The sequence below is a fragment of the Miniopterus natalensis genome, chromosome 17, assembly GCF_054644295.1.
Source record: "Miniopterus natalensis isolate mMinNat1 chromosome 17, mMinNat1.hap1, whole genome shotgun sequence".
NCBI classification, from domain to species: Eukaryota; Metazoa; Chordata; class Mammalia; order Chiroptera; family Miniopteridae; genus Miniopterus; species Miniopterus natalensis.
Genome location: NC_142097.1, coordinates 32,306,669 through 32,328,963, shown reverse-complemented (window position 1 = coordinate 32,328,963; position 22,295 = coordinate 32,306,669). Strand labels below are relative to the sequence as shown.

Below are 22,295 nucleotides of genomic sequence, written 5' to 3'. Positions count from 1 at the left end.
GAGAACATAGAACTCTTTTCAAATAAGAACTTCTTCCTCCTTTCTCTTTAATATACTTTAGTTACATCTTCTACAGCCTAAGTCAATAATATAACTTTAAAATCATCTCCATTTATTGCCAAATATATTATTGCTGTATTAATTTTCCTTTTCCTTCTGTATTGTTAGCTAACATAGTTATATTGCAACAGTCCAAAACTGTCAAAATTAAAATTCACATCAAATAATAGGTCCACATGCACTATTTTCATCAGCAGAAAAGTCCCCCAAACAGGTTCTAACTTATTAAAAATGCTTTAACCATTACTGGTAATAATCTTTTGTTTTCAGCTAGCATAGTTCTTAGAGGAATCCAAATTATTTTTGAACTTATTGAGACATGCTTCTGAAGAAAAGGGCATGGAGGAGACACGCTTCTGAGGAAGAGGGCAGGGGTTGATGGTAATTTCTGATGGAGGTACTTTATAAATGGCTCATGTGTATTCCTTCTATAACAAAATGTTCTTCTAAAATAAATAGACTCTGTTTTTTAAAATCCACTTCAGTCTTTTGCTCCTAGTTTTCACTTTAAAAAATCAAAAAGTGCTCTATGGTAGTAAAACAAATTATCTTTATTATTATCACCTAATTTTTAATTGCCTTTATATATTTACTTACAGTAAATACATGCAAGAATTGAGAGTGATATTGATTATGTTCTATTTTAGTTAGCAGATACCCATTCCTCACTCTGGAGCATCAAAAAACCCAGCTAATTTTTTAAATGAAAATTAAGCAACTAAATATGAAAATTCCTCACAAATGTGTCCTCTGTGCTCAGATAGGACTGAACACTTTATTCTTCATTGAGTGTAGCGCTGATGGAACTGAGCCACAATGACATTTGTGACTAGAAGGGAAGATGGAAATGATTCCATTAACCTAGAGTGCTGTAACATATGGTAATCATAGGTGGTAGAATAGCTGTGTTGGACAAGGTTAGAAGTAAGCCATGTGGCACAGACATTATCAATTACCACACATGGTAAGCATGCTGACACAATACTATATCTTCTCCAGAAAGGAAATGATTTGGGCATATGAAGTGGTTTGCTGCCTTATGAAAGAGTGATCTATAAATGACATATCTGGCACCAATATAGCCATGTGTTTTCCAGTAATTCTGCAAGTTGAGGACTATTAAGATTTTATGAACCTCTATATTCCTAAATATCAGTACAATAAATTGCAGTTATTTGCACAAAGGCAGCAAAGCAAAATGTCTATGCAACGTAAGCTTGGGTCCTTCACATATAAAGTTATTTTTCAAATATCTTTTAAAATTGTCACATAAGCGCTGGCCGGTGTGTCTCAGTGGGTTGAGCATCATCCCCTGCACCAAAAGACTGCCAGTTCAATTCCTGCTCAGGGCACATGCCCAGGTTGCAGGCTCAATCCCCAGTGGAGGGCATGGAGGATGCAGCCTATAAGTGTTTCTCTCTCTCTCTCCCTCTCTAAAAATCAGTTTTTAAAAAATGTGCCCTGGCCGGTGTGGTTCAGTGGTTAGAACGTCAGCCTTGCACCAAAGTGTTTCTGGTTTGATCCCCTTCCAAGGGCACATACCTAGGTTGCAGGCTTGATCCGGGGCCCAATCGAGGTGTGTGCGGGAGGAAACCGATTGATGTTTCTTTCTCTCCCCACCTTCTCCTCTTTCTAAAAATCAATGAGCATGTCCTTGGGTGAGGATTTTTAAATTTTTTTAATTTTTACTTATTTATTTTTAAATATATTTTCATTGATTTCAGAGAGAGGAAAGGAGAGGGAGAGAGAGAGAAACATCAATGATGAGAGAGTCATTGATCGGCTGCAGCCCACAACCCGGGTATGTGCCCTGACCGGGAATCGAACCCTGATCACCTGGATCCTAGGTCGACACTTAACTGCTGAGCCACACCCGGCCGGGCTCTTTAAAGTTCTTTATAATGCTTTATAAAATGAAATCCTACTGTACATGCCTGGTAACACTGATATTCATCACTTACAAAACCCCTGCCCCTAGACTTGATAATTAGAGCAAGTTGAGTATAAAACAGTAGGTAATTTTTTAAAAAATATGTCTTTATTGATTTCAGAGAGAGGAAGGGAGAGATAGAAACATCAATGATAAGAGAGTCATTGATCAGCTGCCTCCTGCATGTCCCCTACTAGGGATCGAGCTCGTAACCTGGGCATGTGTACTGACCGGGAATAGAACCTCAATCTTCTAGATCATAGGTCAATGCTCAAACACTGAGCCATGCCAGCCAGGCACGATGGGTGATTTTTTATAATGACTGCACTAATTGTAATAAATAAGGTATTTACAATCAGTTGTCCTACATTAATCATTTAAAATTAGTGTTATATAATTAGAATAGCCATATGCCTGATTTGCTGGGGATAATCCTGGTTTATGTATAATGCCCTGGTATAATTGTCAGCAGTACCCACTTTCACTCTCAAAAAGTCCTGGCAAACTATGGTTATTCTATGTATACAGTCAATTAAACAGTAATCATATATTTTAAATTTTATAAATTTAGTGTTCAGTCTGGGACAGGAAATACCAACTGTCACTAAAATCTGGGAAAATATAGTTGTCACAGTATATAATAATTATTTAAATAATTTTTTTCCACTGGGAACCAAAGTAAATTTTGCAAATGAATTGAAAAAGTAATAAAAAGAACCAGATGCTAAAACATTTTTAATGATTTTTAAACCCAAATCTAAATTTTTAACTTATTTAAGCAGTATAAGATTCAAAGGAAAATGTCAATACACCTAGAATTCTAGAATGTAGAAATAATTAACTGTGAGCTTACTGACTTGACTGTTCTGTAAGATGTATGTTCCATAAAATTTCTAAACGGAATTAACAGTTCCAACATCCTTCCTTTAACATTACAAAATAAAAATAAACAAATGGATTAGATTTTAGGATTGAGGTAACTTAAACCAGATTGGTCATCTAAAAATGTGTATCCTACCCATAAAACTGAATATAATGATATGCTGACTCAGAGTGCTGGGCTTCCTTTACAATAATAAAACGGGTCATTTTAAGAATTATCAAAGCTACGCTTAAGGAGGAGAACACAAAAGGAATGTTAAAAAATCTTTTCTTCCTAGGATTTTCTAGGCAATTAGCAAAGAAAAGAAGAAAAAACAGCCTAACCAGCCACATGAGATCAGCTTTCCACATTTGCAAAATACAACACCTATAACATCCCTACTGAATGTTACTAAAAATGAAAACAGGGAACAATATAACTGTAGAACACTGCTTCAGAAAAACTCACAGAATCATATTAATTTAAGTATATGTATATTTTAGTTGATACATTCCTGATTCATACTGTGTGTGTATTTTTTAAAGAAATGAGTCTACTACTTATATACATTGCATTTCAAAGAATCAATATATATATGTACATATATATACGCACACACACACACGTACACACACTTTGATACTAGTCTCTGGATTCCTGTTCTTCCTCTGATTCTCGTGACCGTTTCCGGGAATTTAATGAACCTTCTGTTTGCAATGAGCATCCAGTAGCAACAACAGCATCTCTAAATCCCTGAGGCTGCAAGACGAAAAAAACACAAGTATGCTTTAAGAACATCTAAAATAATGATTGGTCTTCCAAATATTTTAAGTAATTGATAAGAAAGCTACTTTATTCTTGGGATAGAAGTTATCAACCACTGTGAATGAAGAAGATAAAACTCATGGACAGAAGTCCAAGCCAGGGCTCTACTAGAGTATTTTATATCTAGAGTATTTTATATATATTTATTTATACATACACATACACACAGAAATAACATTGTATTATAAAAATGTTCTCTAAAAGACAACCCTAAAAATCTTCGTGGTGACATGATTGAAAGAAGTGAAAGAAAAACAAAATGTAATAATTCTTTAAGTGTTTTACAAACTTATTTTCACAATTAAATACTCTAAAATAAAGTTTTTTAAATATACCTAGGTAGTGCAAAAACTAAATGGATAACTCAGGTTCAGAATCTCTATTTCTGTTTTTATCCTTAAAATATGAAATGCCAACAATATATTTGGCTCAAAATTATTGGTAAATATGCATATTTCAGTAAAAAATTTATGTTCTATGATGTACAATTACAGGAAAATTAACATTTTAAAGTAAGACATATTTGGTGGCTATGACAGATCTATAATATCTACAGACCAAAATGAGTAAGGCTGGTATTTTTTCTTTTATGAAAATTTTTAACAACTTTCACTTTAAAAATATTTAATATCCTGACATTATACATGGCATGGAACATACTACCCTACAAATAACTATTTCCTCAGTTCTTGAAAATAAATTTCAGTCTAGTTGTGACTAGTATATTGTATATAATATATATTGATATTTTGGGGATAATTCTAAGTATCAAAAGCTGTCCTCAGAATGGCTTGCTGCCTACAGACATTAACAGAAGCAATTTGTAAATACTCTCTTTAGATAATTATTGCCCACCAACACCAAAATTGCACTCTAATCAAATAATACTGACTGTGATTTGAAACAGTACTGTAGATTCCTTCTGGCTTGGTGATTTGTACAATGTTGCCAACCTGCTTAGAGAAAAAAAATATACACAGACATAATCTTAATTAATTAGTTCAGATGACTGATTTGTTCATTTACATTTATAATTTTTTAATATAATTCTATTATTTTGTTCTCCAAGGACACAGAAAGGAAAGAAATATCAGAAGTACTCCCTTCAAACAATAACTGTATATATGCATGTAATAATTATTACTTATATTAACAATAGAGTTGTTTATATAAGTGAAATTTTAAAGCAACCTAAAAGTCCAATGACTGATTCAAATAAACCAACAACTTTCGCCCTGGCAGGATAACTCAATTGGTTAGAGCATCGTCCCAATACACCAAGGTTGTGGGTTTGATCCCCGGTCAGGGCACGTACAAAAAGCAACCAAAGAATGCCTAAGTAAGTGGAACAACAAATCAATGTTTTCCTCTCTCTTTCTCCCCCTTCCTCTCTCTCTGGGGGGGAAAAAAAAGTCAATAAATAAAAATTTTTAAAAACCCATAAAACAGCAATTTTCGACTGGTGTGCTGCAAGAATTTTTAAGACACCCAGTACCCAACTAGTCTTGTTGCACTGACCTCTTCTCTCAGGTTGTCAAATAAAAAAACAACAACAGCTAACACAACAATAACATCTGGTGTGAATGAGTCAAAATTACACTTATTTTCTTGTCAAATCAGCAAAAAATATATTTTTTGGTGTGCTGCAGAATTTTAGTACTTAGTTTATGTATGCCATGAGCTGAAAAAGGTTGGAAATCGCTGAAAGAAACTATTTTATACATAAGATACTATTTATGCTTAAGAAAACATAGTGGAATACTTAATGAGATAAGCAAATATTAATATTATATTAAGTAAAAGTTATGCTATATGATCCCAGATTTATGAGTATGTATACACACATATATAAAAAAATTACTAGAAGGCTACAATTAAAAGTTATTACTAGGTAAAGATTTTTTTTGGTTTATCTATATTTTTCAAACTTTTGTTTTTTGGGGGTGTTATATTAGAAGTATTATGACAATTTCTTGGGATATACATAAGAAACATACACTCATACTATACTAATAAAATAAGCTAGGAAGACACATTCTTTCAAAATGATTATGTCCAGAAAAACCAGTCATGACAGAACAAGATCTGTTTAGGTAGACTTTTATTATGTACTCTACAAAGTAGAGCTGAAAGCTGAAAGTAGTTGAAAAATAAAATTCTAAGTTCTTATTAACTATGTTCAAATATTATAACAGCAACAAATATAAGCAAAAACTTTTAAAATTACTTTAAAACTGAGATATTGTACTAAGTGAAATAAAGCCAGTCACAATAGGACAAATTTTGTATGATTCCACTTATTTTGATGTGCCTGGAGTAGTCAAATTTATTGAGACAAAAGTAGAATGGTGGTTGCCAGAGGCTGGTGGGAGGGGGAAATGGAGAATTAGTGTTTAATGGGTACAAAGTTTCAGTATAGGAAGATGAAAAAGTTCTGGAGATGGATGGTAATGATGATTATACAATAATGTGAATGTACTTCATGCCACTGAACCGTGCACTTAAATGGTTAAGATGTTGAGTTTCATGTTATGTATACTTTACCACAATTAAAAAAAAAACTGATATAGCTGCACTAACTTAGAGAAAAATCATAGACTCTCAGAGTTAAAAGGGTCATTTATTTACATATAATATAATGTTGATTTGTTTTCAAAGAAAAGACATCTTGGTTTATGATCTGTTACTCTCTTAATTTTGAAATTGCCCCTCTACTCAGGCACAATTCAAAAGAGAAGCAATCAGAAACCATGGTCCATTAGCTTAATGTTTTAGGTTTGTACTTTCAGGATGAAAACAGAAGAACCCAAAATGTCATTTACTCTATAATTGAACTATATGCATAAATAAAATAACTGCTCATATGTAATATAAGAATAGTTGTGATAGGGAGTGAGATTATGATTTTTTACAATGCTTTTAAAGTTGAATTCCATCTTTAATGCAAAATACAACAGAAAAATAGAAGCATGGTGTATTTAAGACACCTTATTTAAAAAATCTCTTTTTGACTCAATATAACAAAAAATAGCTAACCTTCTGAAAAATTAGTATCTCATACCATGTCCAAAAAGGTACCCGGTTCATCTGACTTTTCTGAGAAAATTATTAAAAAGTAAATAAGCTTTGCCCAACTGGCATGGCTCAGCGGTTGAGCATCGACCTAGGATCCAGAAGATTGTGGTTCGATTACTAGTCAGGGCACGTGACTGGGTTGTGGGATTCGATCCCCAGTGGGGGGGGGGGTGCAGGAGGGAGCCAATCAGTGACTCTCTCATCATTGATGTTTCTCTCTCTACCCCTCTCCCTTCCTCTCTGAAATCAATAAAGATATATATATTTTTTAAAAAGTAAATAAGCTTTAAGAAGTATTTACATGTTTATTAAGAATCCTAAAGGCAAATGGGCATTAAGTATTCAGGTTGAAAATCTTCCTCAAATTTCATGTCTATATCTCAACAGATCTTTTTAAACAACAAAATAAACCAAAGAATCACTTGGCTCATGGCCCCAGCTGAGATAAAGCTTAACATACGGCTGAACTACATAGTTTGGGTCAGGAAGAAACAAGACAGAAGCACAATTTGTGCTCTAAAGCTGAGCACACATATGAAACGTTATGTGGGGGTGTTGCTATATTACTCCACTCTACAACCAGATCTTCTTGGCAAAGAGTGGTATAATTTTGAACAATCTCAGTCTCATATTATCATGAATATGTAAATTGAAGGAAAACATGCACAATATACAGGAGAGAGACCGAACTAATTCTTTTAGAATGTTATTCCGTTATTAGAATGTTTTAGGTTTTGGTTTTGTTTGTTTTTAAATACTTACCTGAAGACATTTTTTCCATTGCTTTGCAGAGAGAGGGAGAAAGGGAGAGAGAAAGAAACATCGATGTGAGAAAGACACATCAGTTGGTTGCCTCCTGCACATGATCCAACTGGGGCCAGGGATTGAGCCTGCAACCTAGGTATGTGCCCTTGGCCGGAATCGAACCCAGGGCCCTTCAGTCTGTGGGCCGATGCTCTAACCACTAAGCCAAACAGGCTAGGGCAAAACGTTTTAGTATTTCTGTTAGAATGTTATCCTGTAATTAGTCCAAGGTTAAAAATCATAAAGTATGAACATTACTTATCATATATCCACAGCCTGGGGAAAAAATAGTTTGGTGAAAAAGGATTTTACCTAAAAAGGTGGGTAAGAGCTGTACCTTCAGATTTGCTGGCAATCAACACAATACTAGAATTACATTCTAGAAACAGCAATTATAGGAGAAAAAGAATGGACTCTATTATAGTCAGCTATAAAATGTAGATACTACTATCTATTTCACAGAATTATTTGGAAAATAAAATTAAGTTTTATACAGACATGGTGCTTAGCATAATAAAGGAGAGTTAATAAATATTCAATGAATAGTAGCTATTATTTACTAGTCAGTTAATCTTCTGGACCTTGGTCTTCTCACAGTTAGTAATAGATATAGATTCTTCAAAGAGTTACTAAAGGGATTATATAAAATGTTGTACATAAAGTGCCCAGTTAAATACCTAGCACAAGCAAGTACTCACTAAAATGATAGTATGGGATATAGGAAAATTTTTATAGAACAGTAGATCTCCCCTAAATCTATCTATTCAATGTCAGTGCTCTACACTAATTCTCTAATTTCTTGGAAAGGATTAATAAGAAGCTGAAGTCATAAAATGGTTAACTCTTAAAAATCAAGTATAACTGTCCTAGCCAGTGTGGCTCAGTTGGTTGGAGCATCATCCTGTGCACTGGTTGGGGTGGATAGGGGAGGCAACGGATAGATGTTCCTCTCTCACATTGATCTCTCTCTCTCTCCTCTCTGAAATCAATAAAAACATATATTTTTTAAAAAGACATGCAGATAAAGAAATAGAAAATATCACTGACGAGAACCAAAATGTATTTAAGTAATCCCTTTTACCATCCTTGCCCACATGCTGTCTCAATTTCCCCCTTTCATTAGAGCATTTCAAAACCAAGTTCTCTAGCTTATACCAATTAATCTCAAAGCAGAGAGGCTGACATAAATCTGACATTTCTAGAAGTGTAGAATAAAAGATTCTGCAGCTTTCAATTGCCTATTTTAAAGAAAATAAAAGCTGGTTTGTTCACTTGCTCAGCAACTCTAAAAACAAATACAAGGGTTTCATGCTGTCATAGTTTTATTTTAAAGAACAATACCAGTGAAACCCAGGTAAGCAACTGGATAACAAAAGCGAGATAGGAAAATAACAAAAGAAAACAAAAGCAGACACAATTTCATACAAGAAATATATTAAGCAACTAGGAAAAACCATCCTATTTTCCACAAAAAGTGATCCTAAAGCTAACCTTTTGTCCAAATTTTATTCTTTCAGTCCCTTCCAGGAACACAGAGTACCCACCTCCTTCTGCGTGGCTAATAAATGGCCCTTGATTTCTAAGAGCTTTAGAAGCTAGCATTCTTTGGCCCACTTACTCATTTCAGGTGCAGCCCATCATTTAAATATTCCAAAGCATTTTCTATGTAGCTAAATGTGCAGATAAAAACATGTTTCTGTTTGCTCTAGGTGATTAAGGACAAGGAAACAAAAGCTTTAGTTCATGGGGCACTGTAGATTTCATCCACTGGATTGGCTCTAAGAAATGGGTAAGTGTTCAGTATAATTAACCCAATATTCAGAATTATTCATTTGTTTCTATACTGACCTTTGCTTTTGATCCCAATGAAAGATCAGCCGTATTGTAGCAGCATGTCCCCAACTTTCCCCTGAGGGAAAAAGAACATAGTAATTGTATATTGCCCTACTAGGGTTATAAGTCTCTCAGAATGCCTCTGATCAAATACAGTTTTACTTTGCTTAATTTAACATGAGAGTATACTTGGTTTCAAAAAACCTGGTACGTAGATAATATCCTGAGATTAATGGATTTTTACATATCTAAGGAAATACTGCAGATCAATATCTTCTATTTGCTTTTAGAAAACTTAATAGTTTGAGTTAACATATTTATCAATCTTCCATATGTCAGGACTAACATATTTCTAACCACCAGAAAAAAAGCAAAAACTCTGACAGACTATTCTTAAAGATTTTGGTAGAAACAAATCTTGAAGCACAGTATTCCAGCAAAACCATGACTGAGGTTAGGAACAAAATCATAAGTCTGTTCACTGTAATTAGTATTTGAATGGATTCACCCTTCCTCCTGTCTAAAACTGAGCTTTCTGAAGGCAAGAATCATCATATGAATATTATATGCTCAGTACCTGACACAACAGTTTCTATATAGTAGATTATTAACTGAAAGGATGAGTCAGTATATAAGGACACAGTGTTCTGTGCTAAGATTTTTCAGTGAATAAGACAGATACAGTCTTTGCTTTTGTGGAGTTTACAGTACTCAATAAGCATCAAATGAAAGAAGTAGGGAAAAAGTGTTTAACTGAAAATGTTTATCTTATTTATTACCCACCCAATGCTGGTATCAGCAAGGCCTGATTTCTATCAATCTTTGTTGTCATCTGATTGGTTGAAATTACCTACAAAAACAAAATGTGAGAAAATTAGGTGAGTCTCCCTGAAAACTTATCAAGTAAATAGTCCCATGATTTTAGTATTCTGAATATAATCTAATTTAAAGAAAGACATATTTAGGTAATGAAAACTTTTCTGGTACCTACCCATAAAAATGAGTAGTTATCTGAAAACATGAGTCTACTGAACAGAAAGCTTTTTTTTTTTTTAACAACCAAAAACAGAGAAGTTCTTATTGTGAAAATGGAAGAATAAAAATATAACAGATAATACAAAAAGGCCTAAAGAGACCATGGACAAAAACTTCTTAACTGGGGAAAGCCGGAAAATCCAAGCTGTAAATTTAAGTTGTATATAAGCCATTAGGAACAACCAGTCCAACAGCAGCAACATCAGCTGTTCAACATCCCAAAATTAGAATTTGCACTGTTAGCAAATATTTATAAAGTAATTACACTTCTGCAAAAAATGTTGGGTTTACCAGGATCCAAATGAAAATTATTGGTTAATTACTCCAAGCTCCTAAAGAATGAGTCTTCAAAATAGTGAAGTAACAATCACTTTGAAGTTAACTTCATTGCTTTAAAAATACTTCTGCTACCCAAATGTCCTTCAATTGATGAACAGATAAACAAAATATGGTATATTGAGAAAATACAAAAATATTCAGTCATAAAAAGGATACTGATACATGCTACAACATGGATGAATCTTAAAAAATTATGCTAAATGAAAGAAGCCAGACATAAAAGACCACATACAGCATGATTCTACTTATAGAAAATATCCAGAAAAGACAAATACATAGAGATAAAAAGCAGTACAAAGCAGTGGTTATTAGGGGCTAAAAGGGAGGGTGCATGGGGAGTGACAGCTAACGGGTGAGGGAGTTCTTTTGGGGCTGATGTGCATGATGTTGCAAAATCAGATAGTAGTGATGCCTGCACAACTCTGAATATACTAGAGCCATTGAATTGTACACTTTAAAAGGATGAATTTTATGGTATGTTAATTATATCTTTATAAAACAGTCAAATAAGCATTTCTACTAATAATCAAATAAACGCATCTCTAAAAGGACTCTCTCCACATCAGCATGGCAAAGATTTAAAAGACTCAAAGTTGGTAAAGATGTGGAAAAACAAGAATTCTCATTCATTGCTGTAGACGACATACTTTGGAACTGGCTTTCTGAGGGTAATTTGATAATATATAACAAAATATTTAAAACAGAGATATCCCTTTGGCTTAATACTTTCAGAAATAACTGGATGAATGACAAAAAAGTATATATAAAGTTGTTGATTGCAGTATTTTAAGTGATAAAAACCTGGAGTCAACTTTAAAGACAATAGTTAAAAAAATTTCTACAACTGTACAACAAAATATTATGTAGCTAAGGTAAGGTAAACTTATATAGTAGTGTATATGGAAAGATGTTCACAATATATTAAGTCAACAAAACATTGCTTTGCATAATAGCATGCATGATGTGATATTACTTTAAAAACATGTTTATGTATGTGTAGAATAACTTTGGAAAAATATGTACACCAAACTCAATAACAATCATCTCTGAGTAATAGATAACATAATTGCTTACTGTCTACATTTTGATGATTTAGAATTTTTTTTACAGCAAGCACATAACTTAAAATTGTAAAATGTATTTATTATCAAAGGTCTAACATGCTTCTATATCTGCTAACCAGGAAATTAAAAACCAAGCAAAAAAGAATTTATAAAGTAAAAGAGGAAAGTATGCTCTCAACCCCACAAAATCCTATCTCTAGAAGTAACCACTGTTAATGTTTTGGTCCTTTCAACAATTTTCTTCATAGATATAAATATAAATACTCATATATAATTCTTATTTTTCTCAAAAGTGGGATTCACTAAATATATTGTTACAAAACTTGAATTTTTTCACTTAATCATATATCTGGATATATCTTGTTCTATGTTAGTATGTATATTATTTACATTATTCTCCTTAAACACTGCATAGTATTCCGTGTTATTTGTATTACCTTTTTGAAAAATATTTTAAATAATTTTTAAAATATGTTCTGTTTTATTGACTTGAGAGAGAAAGAGAGAGAGGAAGGAAGAGGGAGAGAAAGAAACATTGACATGAGAGGGTCACTTTGGTTGCCTCCTGCACAATCAAGCCTGCAACCCAGGCATGTGCCCTGACAAGGAATCAAACCGGTGGAGGCCTCTCGGTGTATAGGACCACTGAGCCACACCGGCCAGGGCTGCATTACTTTTTTTTAATTAGAAAAGATAAGGCTATTTCTATTAAAAACAAACAGAAACCTGAGGAACTATGCAACCCATTAGTATTGAGTGCCCCCTACTGGGGATTCTTCACTGATATTAACAGAATGCATAAAATTACAAATTAATGGAAATAATTCAAAGACAAGACACTATGTTTTTCAGTACATGGCAAAAAAAATCTAATAGCTCAAAAGAAAAGATATATGTTCTGAAATTATTTTATCGAAGAATTCTTTATTTACTTACGATGTATTACAGGCATGTGCTAAGGACACAGGGTAAAGAAAGTCAAGCAGTATGATTTCCCATCTCCTTCACATACAAGTGTGTATATTTGTATCAGTGGTGGGATAGGGTTGCAGAGTGGAAAGTGCTGGCAAACAGGCAATTAAAAAAAAGTTTTTACCTTACTCCTTTTTATCCCTTCACTTTTAAACTTACCTTTACCTCGCTCCTCATATTTCAAACCTGGAAGAGTTAATTCCACCTCCAAACATCTTGGCTCTTTACACTATATAATTTTCCTATCCATCTGAGTCTGTGATTATACACTAAGTAATAATCAAAGACTCAAATTAAAAGAAAAATGGGAATGTTGGAAGAGCTTACCTAAAACATATGAAGTATATTTAGATAAAGACAACACTGCAATTACCAAAGGTGGCATTTCTTCATCAAAGTCCATTTTTAAAATATGGCATCTTGATTATGCTTATTATTTTCCAGGAAAAGTGATACACAACACTTACAACCAGAATTTTTTATAATAACCAAAACAAAACAAAACTACATTTAAAATTGTGTCTACATTATTTGCTTTTAGTCAGATAAATTTTATTCTGCTATTTCTAGACATTAATATTTGATACAATCTTATTAACTATTGTAAAATTCTCTTGACTAATTATACTTACAGCTAATCTGTGATTATTTGCAAGGCTGATCATTTGCTGGGCCAGGCCATTTAGTAATCGAGTTCGAAGGGATAAATCATCAAAGTCATGACGAAAAGGAAAAGCAATGCCATCCACTATCACTAATCGAACCTAAATACAGAATAGATAATGATATTAAGTTTGGTATTAAAAATAAAATTATCAAAAAAGCACAGCCCATTGCATGGAAAACCTTAAAATTCTGTGTTCTATTTCCAACTCAACGGCTTTATTTTAGATAATTATATATCGATTCATCCAATGCTTTTTTAAAAAAAAATCCTCACCCAAGAATGTTTATTGATTTTAGAGAGAAGAAGTGGGGAGAGAGAAAAAGAGGAAGGAGGGAGAGAAACATCAACTGGTTACCTCCATTTGCGTTCAGATAGGGGATCAAACCTGAAACCTAGATACATGCCCTGACTGGGAACTGAACCCAAAACCTTTTTGTATACAGGATGCTGCTCCAACTAACTGAGCCACTTGGCCAGGGTGATTCATCCAATGCTTTTGTACTAGTCACCAAAAGATAAAATGTACTCTGGTTTGATAATTTATCCACTTTAAAAAGTAATTCAGCCCGGCTGGGAGTGGCTCAGCGGTTGAGCATCGACCTAGGATCCAGGAGATCGGGGTTCAATTCCTGGTCAGGGCACATGCCCGGGTTGCGGGCTGCAGCCAGTCAATGACTCTCTCATCATTGATGTTTCTCTCTCTCTCCCCCTCTCCTTTCCTCTCTTTGAAATCAATTAAGACATATTTAAAAAAAAAAAAAAAAAAAAGTAATTCAGGCCCTAGCCGGTTTGCTCAGTGGTTAGAGCGTCAGCCCGAGGACTGAAGGGTCCCTGGTTCAGTTCTGGCCAAGGGCACGTACCTCAGTTGCAAGCTCTGCCCCAGCCAGAGGGGAGAGTGGGAGGCAACCAATCAGTGTGTCTCTCTCACATTGATGTTTCTCTCTCTCTCTCCTTTCCACTCTCTCTGAAAAGCAATGGAAAAAATATCCTTGGGTGAGGATTAAAAAATAATAATAATCACACTAGAAGTCCACCAATAAAGGATTGGTTAAATAAATTAAGATACCTACTCCCCCCAACCATTTTTATTGTGATAAAATACACATAATAGAAAATTTACCATCTTAATAATTTTATGTGTAGTTTAGTGGTGTTAAATACATTTATAACATTGTGCTACCATCTCTAGAACACTTTGCATCTTTTAAAACTAAAACTCTATACCCATTAAACAACAGCTCCCATTCTCTTCTCCCCAGGCTCTGGCAACCACCATGTTACTTTCTGTTTCTATGAGTTCGACTACTCTTGATACCTTATAAAAGTATAACTAGTTTATTTCACTTAGCATGTAATCCGCAAGATTCATCCATGTCGTAGCATGTCAGATTTTCTTACCTTTTTAAGGCTGAATATTATTCCATTGTATGTATGTACATTTTGCTGATCTAGTCATCCATCAATGGACACTTGTGTTGCTTCCATGTTTTAGCTACTGTAAATAATGCTGCTGTGAACATAAATGTACGAATATCTCAAGACCCTGCTTTCAGTTCTTTTGGTTATATACCCAGAAGTGGAATTGCTGAATCATATGATAGTTCTAATTTTCAATTTTTTGAGGAACTGAAATACTGTGTTCTACAGCAACTACACCATTCTACATTCCCACCAACAGCGAAAAGTACCTTCTTAAAATGAAATATGCAGCTGAAAAAAGAATAACAACTATCCTTACATAATCGTACAGAAAGATATGTAAAACAGTAAGCCAGAATGGAAGGTGCAGAACAATATTACAGTATAACCCCATCAACAATGTTAAAAATGGGGAGCTAGATATTATGTATAAAATTTTTCTGATAAGACACACAAGAAACTATTAATAGTGGTCAACTTTGGGGAGAGGTACTAGGAAGCAGCAGCAGAAGGGAAGTGTTATTTTTCATTTTATACCTCTCTATACAGTTTGTTTGATAGGAGCTAATTCCACCATTACTGGAGGTGGAACCTCTTTTTATATTATTTCAATCTCTTACTTTGGGCATAATATTAATATATACATGCTAAATAAATGTAAACATAAGTAAACTGTAGGACAAGGAATAAAGAGATTTCCTGAATTGGCTTAACCAAAACACCTCCTAAGATACTTGGTTATATTTCAGTAGCTTGAGCCGTACCTTTGAGTGTTCTGAAAGGAAGTCTGAAAGTAGATAAACTTGTGCCAGTAGCTCTGTGTAGTCACGGCAACGAAAATAATAAATATGGGAAAGAATATTTTCAAGGGTGAAATTCTCCAAAGCCTTTGGGTGCACTGAAATAAACAAAAAAACAATCTTAAAATAATTAGTGTTATCTGTTTTGATATACTGGTGACTATAGAAAAACAATACCTTTGAATAATAAAATGCTTCACTGTGAACAACAAAACTCTTGACTTTAATTGAAAGGTAAAATTTTAGCAAAATTACTATAAACTATCATTTCATAGTTCCTGTTGTCTTATTTTCACCCTTTCCACTGTTTCCTTACATACTAGGCTATCTAGAAATTGTTTATACACATATACAATTAGTTTTTTAAAAATATGTTTTTATTGACTTTTAGAGAGAGAGGAATAGAGAGAAATATCAATGAGAAACATCATCAACTGGCTGCCTCCTACATGCCCCCTACGGGGGATCAAGCCCGAAACCCTGGCATGTGCCCTGACTGGGAATCAAATCAGTGATTTATTGGTTCCTGGGTCTACGCTCAACCACTGAGCCACACTGGCCGGGCACAGCTAGTTTTTAATGTCTGCCTTTTCATATTTCTAGTTATTGGCTTCCACTGAATAGAAGTAACATAATGAACTTTCTCTTTCTTGTTTTTTTTGTCAGAGAACTACAAACTAACAGTTAAAAGAAAAAATGTTCAGAAGCAACATTCTTCCCCTTAGATGCTATAGTGTAACTTGATAATTTAAGTAGAAACAATAATATAAAATGAAATTTCCTACTTAGATTGGATTTAAAAAATAAGCAGTTTGGATTTCTACATATTTCAGAGAAACCACTTAAAAATTGTTTCATTTTAAAATGTCCTTAAGTTTTAACACTGGGAAAAAACACCCAAGAAATTAAATTTCAGAAAACACTGCCTGTTGAAAATATATTATTATTATTATTATTGATTTTTAGAAAGAGAGGAAGAGGGGGAGAGAGACACTGACTGGCTGCCTCCTGCACGCCCCCACTGGGGATCGAGCCTGCAACCTGGGCATGTGCCCTGACTGGAATTGAACTGGCAACCCTTGAGTGCACAGAATGACGTTCAATCAAATGAGCTGCAACAGCCAGGGCCAAATGTACATTTTAAAAGTTAATTTTTAACCAAAAACAAATGACAACTTAGTCACACAAGTCACTAAAAACTTTATATCCCACTGTTATACCTATAATATTTACATTAAGATTTTAAGACAGTATTACAGCCCTGGCGGGGTGGCTCGGTTGGCTGAGCATCATCCCCTATACCAAAAGGCTGTGGTTCGATTCCTGGTCAGGGCAGGTACCTAGGTTTTGGGTTCAATCCCCAGTTGGGGTGTGTATGGGAGGCAGCTAGCTAATCAATGTTTCTCTTTCTCTCTCTAAAATCAATAAAAAACATATCCTCAGGTGAGAATTAAAAAAATACTATTACAAATATACATTGTGTCTACAGCCATGCCACCCTAAATACACCCAATTTTGTCTGATCTCACAAATATACATTGTGACATGGGTAGCTTTAAGGACTTTCAGCAGATATACTGGTCATTAGTTAAAAAAGGACACCAAGCACTCCCACAAAAATAAAAATATGCAGCTGATTACAAGCATTTAAAGGAAATACAAACATATATAAAAAGCATTGTTTTTTGAAACTTCTAGAGAAAAGAATAAAGACTGTACATCCAAGATTAAAAAAAACACACACAGTCAAACCAGAAACCATTTAATTTTATAAGTAAATGAAAGGACAAGAACTTGAATATAAACTACCTTTAAGATTTCTTTTAAATCAAATACTTTATTTCCACACAATAAATAAAAAAACTTCCAAACACTTTAGCAATACAATTAACATAGTCATGAAGTCAATTATATACTACTCCGAGCCCCATAGGTCAATCAGCTTAACGTTTCAAATATTTCCAGACATGGTTTTTCTAAACTACCTTTGGTTTTTGAAAAAACCATTATGAAAGTCCATACACTGAATGCACTGAGTACAGTGAATTCATTAAGACAACACTTATATTAAAGTTCCAACAAAATTAGTTTACACCTGGCAAGTCAAAGTATGATTTGAAGTCATACACTGAAATACATACACAAATTTTGCCCTAGAGCTCCTGCAGTAAGTAAGGGCCATAAAAGGGGAAGGAAAACCCAATTCAGGTTGTAGCATTTCTAATTTGTAAGAGGGATATGAGAATTTAACACCAGTACACTGTCAAGTCATTAAGCTTCACTTTCCAAAATGGTCTCTCACTAAGGCTTGAGATGAGTACAAACACAAATTTCTTTTCTTATACAGAGAAAAAGAGAATCACTTGCTAACTTACCCTCTCCCATACGTGTTCCTGCTATAAGCTGAAGGTGCTCAATGCAGGCAGTAGCAAGGTCTACCACTCTATCAACCATAAAACTTCCCTCTGTATCAATAAAAACTGCTTCTCCTTCTACTCCTCCAAAACATTCTGGTATCTGCACATCTACTGCCAACTGCATACTATCAAGAGAAAGAAGTCCAATGAACAAATCATTATCATGATCTTCTAAAGTAGTGTTTTCCAAACTCCAGATCACCACCCATTAGGTACCACTAAATGTTTTATAAATGCAAATATACTCTCCCAGACAACAGAGATGGCTGATTCTCCCTGGCTCCAAATACAGAGTGGGGCAAAAGTAGGGTTACAGTTATAAGTACTCAAAACAGTTTATTCTTGTATTATTATCAGTTATTAATTATTGTATTATTTTCCATACAAAGTGCTATATACCTACTTTTGCCCACCCTGTATATGTGAATCAATTGATGCTTGGATTAGGAAAAGAGCGTGCCTATAAAATCACAATTAAGGAATTTTAGTGTGTTTTTAGGCCTCTGGGAATGAAACCCTTATTATATGTAAATCTAATTTCAAACATTTGACTTTCAAATATATTCTCAGGAATTAATTATCTAATAAAGTAGAAGACTGTTTATTTAGCCTAGTGACTACATTACAATGTTTTAAAAAAATTTTTTTATATCAAAATAACTGTATCAATATATCAAGATGGGGTGCTAAAGTAACACAAATGTTAAGTTGGTTTTTGTTTGATGTGTGTCCACAAACACAAAAATTTGTGAATACATACATGTCGTTTTTGGTCTGACTACAGATCCACAGCACAATACTCTATTACTTACATAAAATGTTATTAAGCCCACCCTTAAGAAGGGAACATTTTAGTTTACCATAATTGTGTTTTTCCAACACCTGGTGCACCACAAATTTCTGTTGTTTTGGTTAAGGGTACTCCGCCCCCAAGAATATTATCAAGTGCTGAACAGAAGGTAATTATGAAGCTCTGGGTATGCTCCTGCTCAAGAAGATCCAGTGCTGTACATTTCTTGCTTGGCTCAGCTGTACCAGCATGTCTTGGTTTATCTGTGAGACATTCTCTTCTTATAATTTGCAGAGCTTCTAAGGCTTCCTCTTTAGATATTCCAACTTCTGAAAGTAGAGTAAGAAAAAAAACACATCTGACTTTAAAACAGGATAACATACTATTTTCTTTTCTTCATTAATTTTAATTTTTAGATAACAAGAGTGATGCCAAGAGTAGAGAAACATAAAAATGTAAAATTTCATTAACTATTTAACCTTTCAAGTTAATAAAGGAATTTATGTTTTCTTAGTCCTCACATATTTAACAAATTTATTACCTCTGAAAAACCTAAACCTCTAAAGCATTTCTAAGTACCTACAAAAGTATCTCAGGATGTAGAAATAAAATGTACTAGCAGTCAATCCTTTTACTATCTCTTTTGGTCTTAAGAAGCTATTCTTATCTTGCTTTCATGAGGAATACAAATTGTTTTTCAGAAGAGAATGAAAATGGCCTCTTTAATTGCCTGAAACAAGAATCAACTTTAAGAAGTGCGTGTGGTCCTGGCCGGTGTGGCCCTCAGTTGGTTGGACTGTCCTACTGTACACTGAAAGGTAGCAGGTTCAATCCCTGGACAGGGCACTTATGAGAGGTAAATGGTTGATGTTTCTCTTACACCAACATTTCTCTCCCTTCCTCTCTAAAATCAATTAAAAAAAGTTTTGCTCTAAAAAAAAAAAGTGCATGTGCATGTATTATTCGTAATAAAAACTTTTCATGGAAACACTGGCATGAAAAATTCATGTATCACTCTAAACTATGTAATGAGAACAATTATTTGATGCATAAATATTTTAAACAATACTCTTATGCTTCCCTCAACTATACAATTTCATTCTTATCTGACAATATGGCCTGAGAAGATAAAATGGTAATTACAAAACAAGCTGGTGTGGCTCAGTGGGCCGGGCATCATCCCCTGCACAGAAAGGTTGCTGGTTAGATTCCCAGTTGGGACACATGCCCAAGTTGCAGGCTCAATCCCCGGTAGGGGGTGTGCAGGAGGCAGCAAATTGATGTTTCTCTCTTATCGATTCTCTCTCTCTCTCTCCCCTCTCTGAAATCAATAAAAACATATTTATAAAACAAACAAAAAACAAGCTGCTAATGAGAGAAATAATGGTGCGAATATCACTTATAAGTTTGATATATCAATGCTTGATTTGGCAAGGATATAAACCGTAAATTTGGTGCTACCAAAAGACAGTAAGACAATGAAAATCCAATCCAATTTAAGAGCCTGAACTCTGCAGTCAGATTACTTGGGTCTGTAAAGCCTGACTGCACCACTGACTATACAGTCACCAAGTTTGGGCAAGTTACTTTTTGGCACCTCAGATTTTTTCTTCTATAAAATGGGAATGAGACAATACATGTAAAAAGCTTGTAGAATACCAGGACATCCAAAATCCTCAATGGTTAGCTTTTCATCATTCAGATTCTCTACTTCCTTTTTTGTGAAACCAACTTACTGAAAGAAAAAGAGCCCATCAAACTTTGGGGGACACAATGTGCAGTGTAAGATTTAAAACAAATAGTTTACATTGGGTCTACACTTTTTTTTTTTAAGAAATTTCCTTAGCTTTTTTTAAATCCTCGCCTAAGTATATTTTTTCTATTAGCTTTTTCAGAGAGAAAGTGGAAGGGAGATAGAAACATCAATGTGTTGGTTGCCTCTCGCACACAACCTGGCTCCGCCCAGAAAGGAGGTACGTGCCCTTGACCGGAATCCAACCTGAGACCCTTCAGTGCAGGGGCTGACGCTGTAACCGCTGAGCCAAACCTGCTAGGGCTACATTTATTTTTGAGTGACTAATTGAAACTTCCTTACTTTATATTAAAGACAATGACTTAAAATTTGGTTCTATCTTGATGGCATAATTCTAGGCATACCATAGTGTAATGTGCACAGTGAGACTGACTGCAGACAGCTTTATTTTTGTGTGCCTCAGGAAGCAGTGGTTCTCACCAACGTATTACCTACAGTGCTCTGGAATGCGAGGTTTAGGGTTTTCTCAGTGAGTTACATAAAAGCAGCAATGTCTTCTTTCTACTGCTTTCACCAGATTCTGGGGATTCCACCCCTTTTCTCACTCATAGTGTCTCTAGTCCTATCACGAATCCTTGACTTCTCAAATTTAATCCCTGTTCCTTGGATTTCGGAACAACGAAAATTATATAGCCTATCCTGGCTGCACAACTTCCTAGCCCAGTCATCATGAAAAGTTACTTAACCTCCCCAAGCATCTGTTCCTTTATCTGTATATTGGGCACGGTCCACGTAAGGAGGGTTTTTTTAAGTATAAATGATGTAATCCTCAGAGCATTCTGCATGCGCTGGCAGAGAAAGCAATCAGTAAATGTTTCCAAGACCACAGTTCTAACCATCCAAACCATGTTTAAGTGTAGTCAAGCCGCCTTTTCACGTTGTAAACGCAGCCGTGGACAGCAGCAGAATCTGCGGAGACTGGGCTGTGATGGCGGGAGATCAGAGATGGAGGCGGCACAGACCGCAGCCAGTTACCACGGGCTTAACGTCGGGAGTCGTTACCTTTGCTGAGCTCGGAGGGTTTCACCTCTAGGAGTTCCTCAGCAGTTTGGAAACCTGCAGACACCATCTTAACCCGCACCGCTGGGGACAGTGGAAAACTCACTAAATCCCGCTGCATTTCAAATCCGATCCCCTACGCGCACAGTTGCGCAGAGGTGCTAAACGCTAGGCTTCCGAATTCCGCACGCCAGCGCCCGGCCGCGCCGCGTGACGTCAGACGTAAAGCGGAAGGGGCGGAGTCTGCGGCCTGGCTGCACGCGGCCTTGGGGTTTGTTGCTCTGCGGAGACATACTGGATTTCCACACTTGCGCGCCTTTCTGCTGTGTATCTTACAAAGCCCATTACGGTTTCCCCATTAAAAGTACATCCTGCCACTAAAAATACAGATGGAGACCGCAGGATGGAGAGCCAGGCCCACTGGGCCCTACACACCATATTTCCTCACCTCTGCCCTGGCCGGTTGGATGAAACTTAAGGGTTGTTAATTGGAATGTTCACCCCAGTGGGAGTAACACGCACACGTACTGGCCAGTTACCCGTTTGGGATACAGAACAGCCATATAAGTTTTAATCTGGGTCCCCATTGTA

General features: G+C 35.1%; 3 protein-coding genes across 3 annotated transcripts in view; 2 read left to right on the top strand and 1 right to left on the bottom strand.

The window, feature by feature from the left end:
- TRIM37 (tripartite motif containing 37) overlaps positions 1-9,885 on the top strand; it is a 161,286-nt gene extending 151,401 nt beyond the window's left edge. Inside the window, exon 25 of the mRNA XM_016210664.2 lies at positions 9,266-9,885. Within this exon, the coding sequence (XP_016066150.2) occupies positions 9,266-9,269 (4 nt within the window). The 3' untranslated portion in view covers positions 9,270-9,885. The remainder of the gene's footprint in view (positions 1-9,265) is intronic.
- Positions 2,708-21,880, bottom strand: RAD51C (RAD51 paralog C). Its single transcript, XM_016210666.2, has 9 exons — positions 21,708-21,880; positions 18,963-19,221; positions 18,061-18,227; positions 15,650-15,783; positions 13,432-13,563; positions 10,173-10,239; positions 9,405-9,465; positions 4,570-4,630; positions 2,708-3,611 (listed from the first exon to the last, which is right to left on the bottom strand). Exons 1-9 carry the CDS (start codon positions 21,823-21,825, stop codon positions 3,495-3,497), a joined length of 1,116 nt encoding a protein of 371 aa, XP_016066152.2. The 5' UTR covers positions 21,826-21,880; the 3' UTR covers positions 2,708-3,494.
- Positions 9,271-22,295, top strand: part of TEX14 (testis expressed 14, intercellular bridge forming factor) — an 81,669-nt gene continuing 68,644 nt past the window's right edge. Inside the window, exons 1-2 of the mRNA XM_087826236.1 lie at positions 9,271-9,345; positions 19,594-19,748. The gene's annotated coding sequence lies outside the window, so the exon portion shown is untranslated. The remainder of the gene's footprint in view (positions 9,346-19,593; positions 19,749-22,295) is intronic.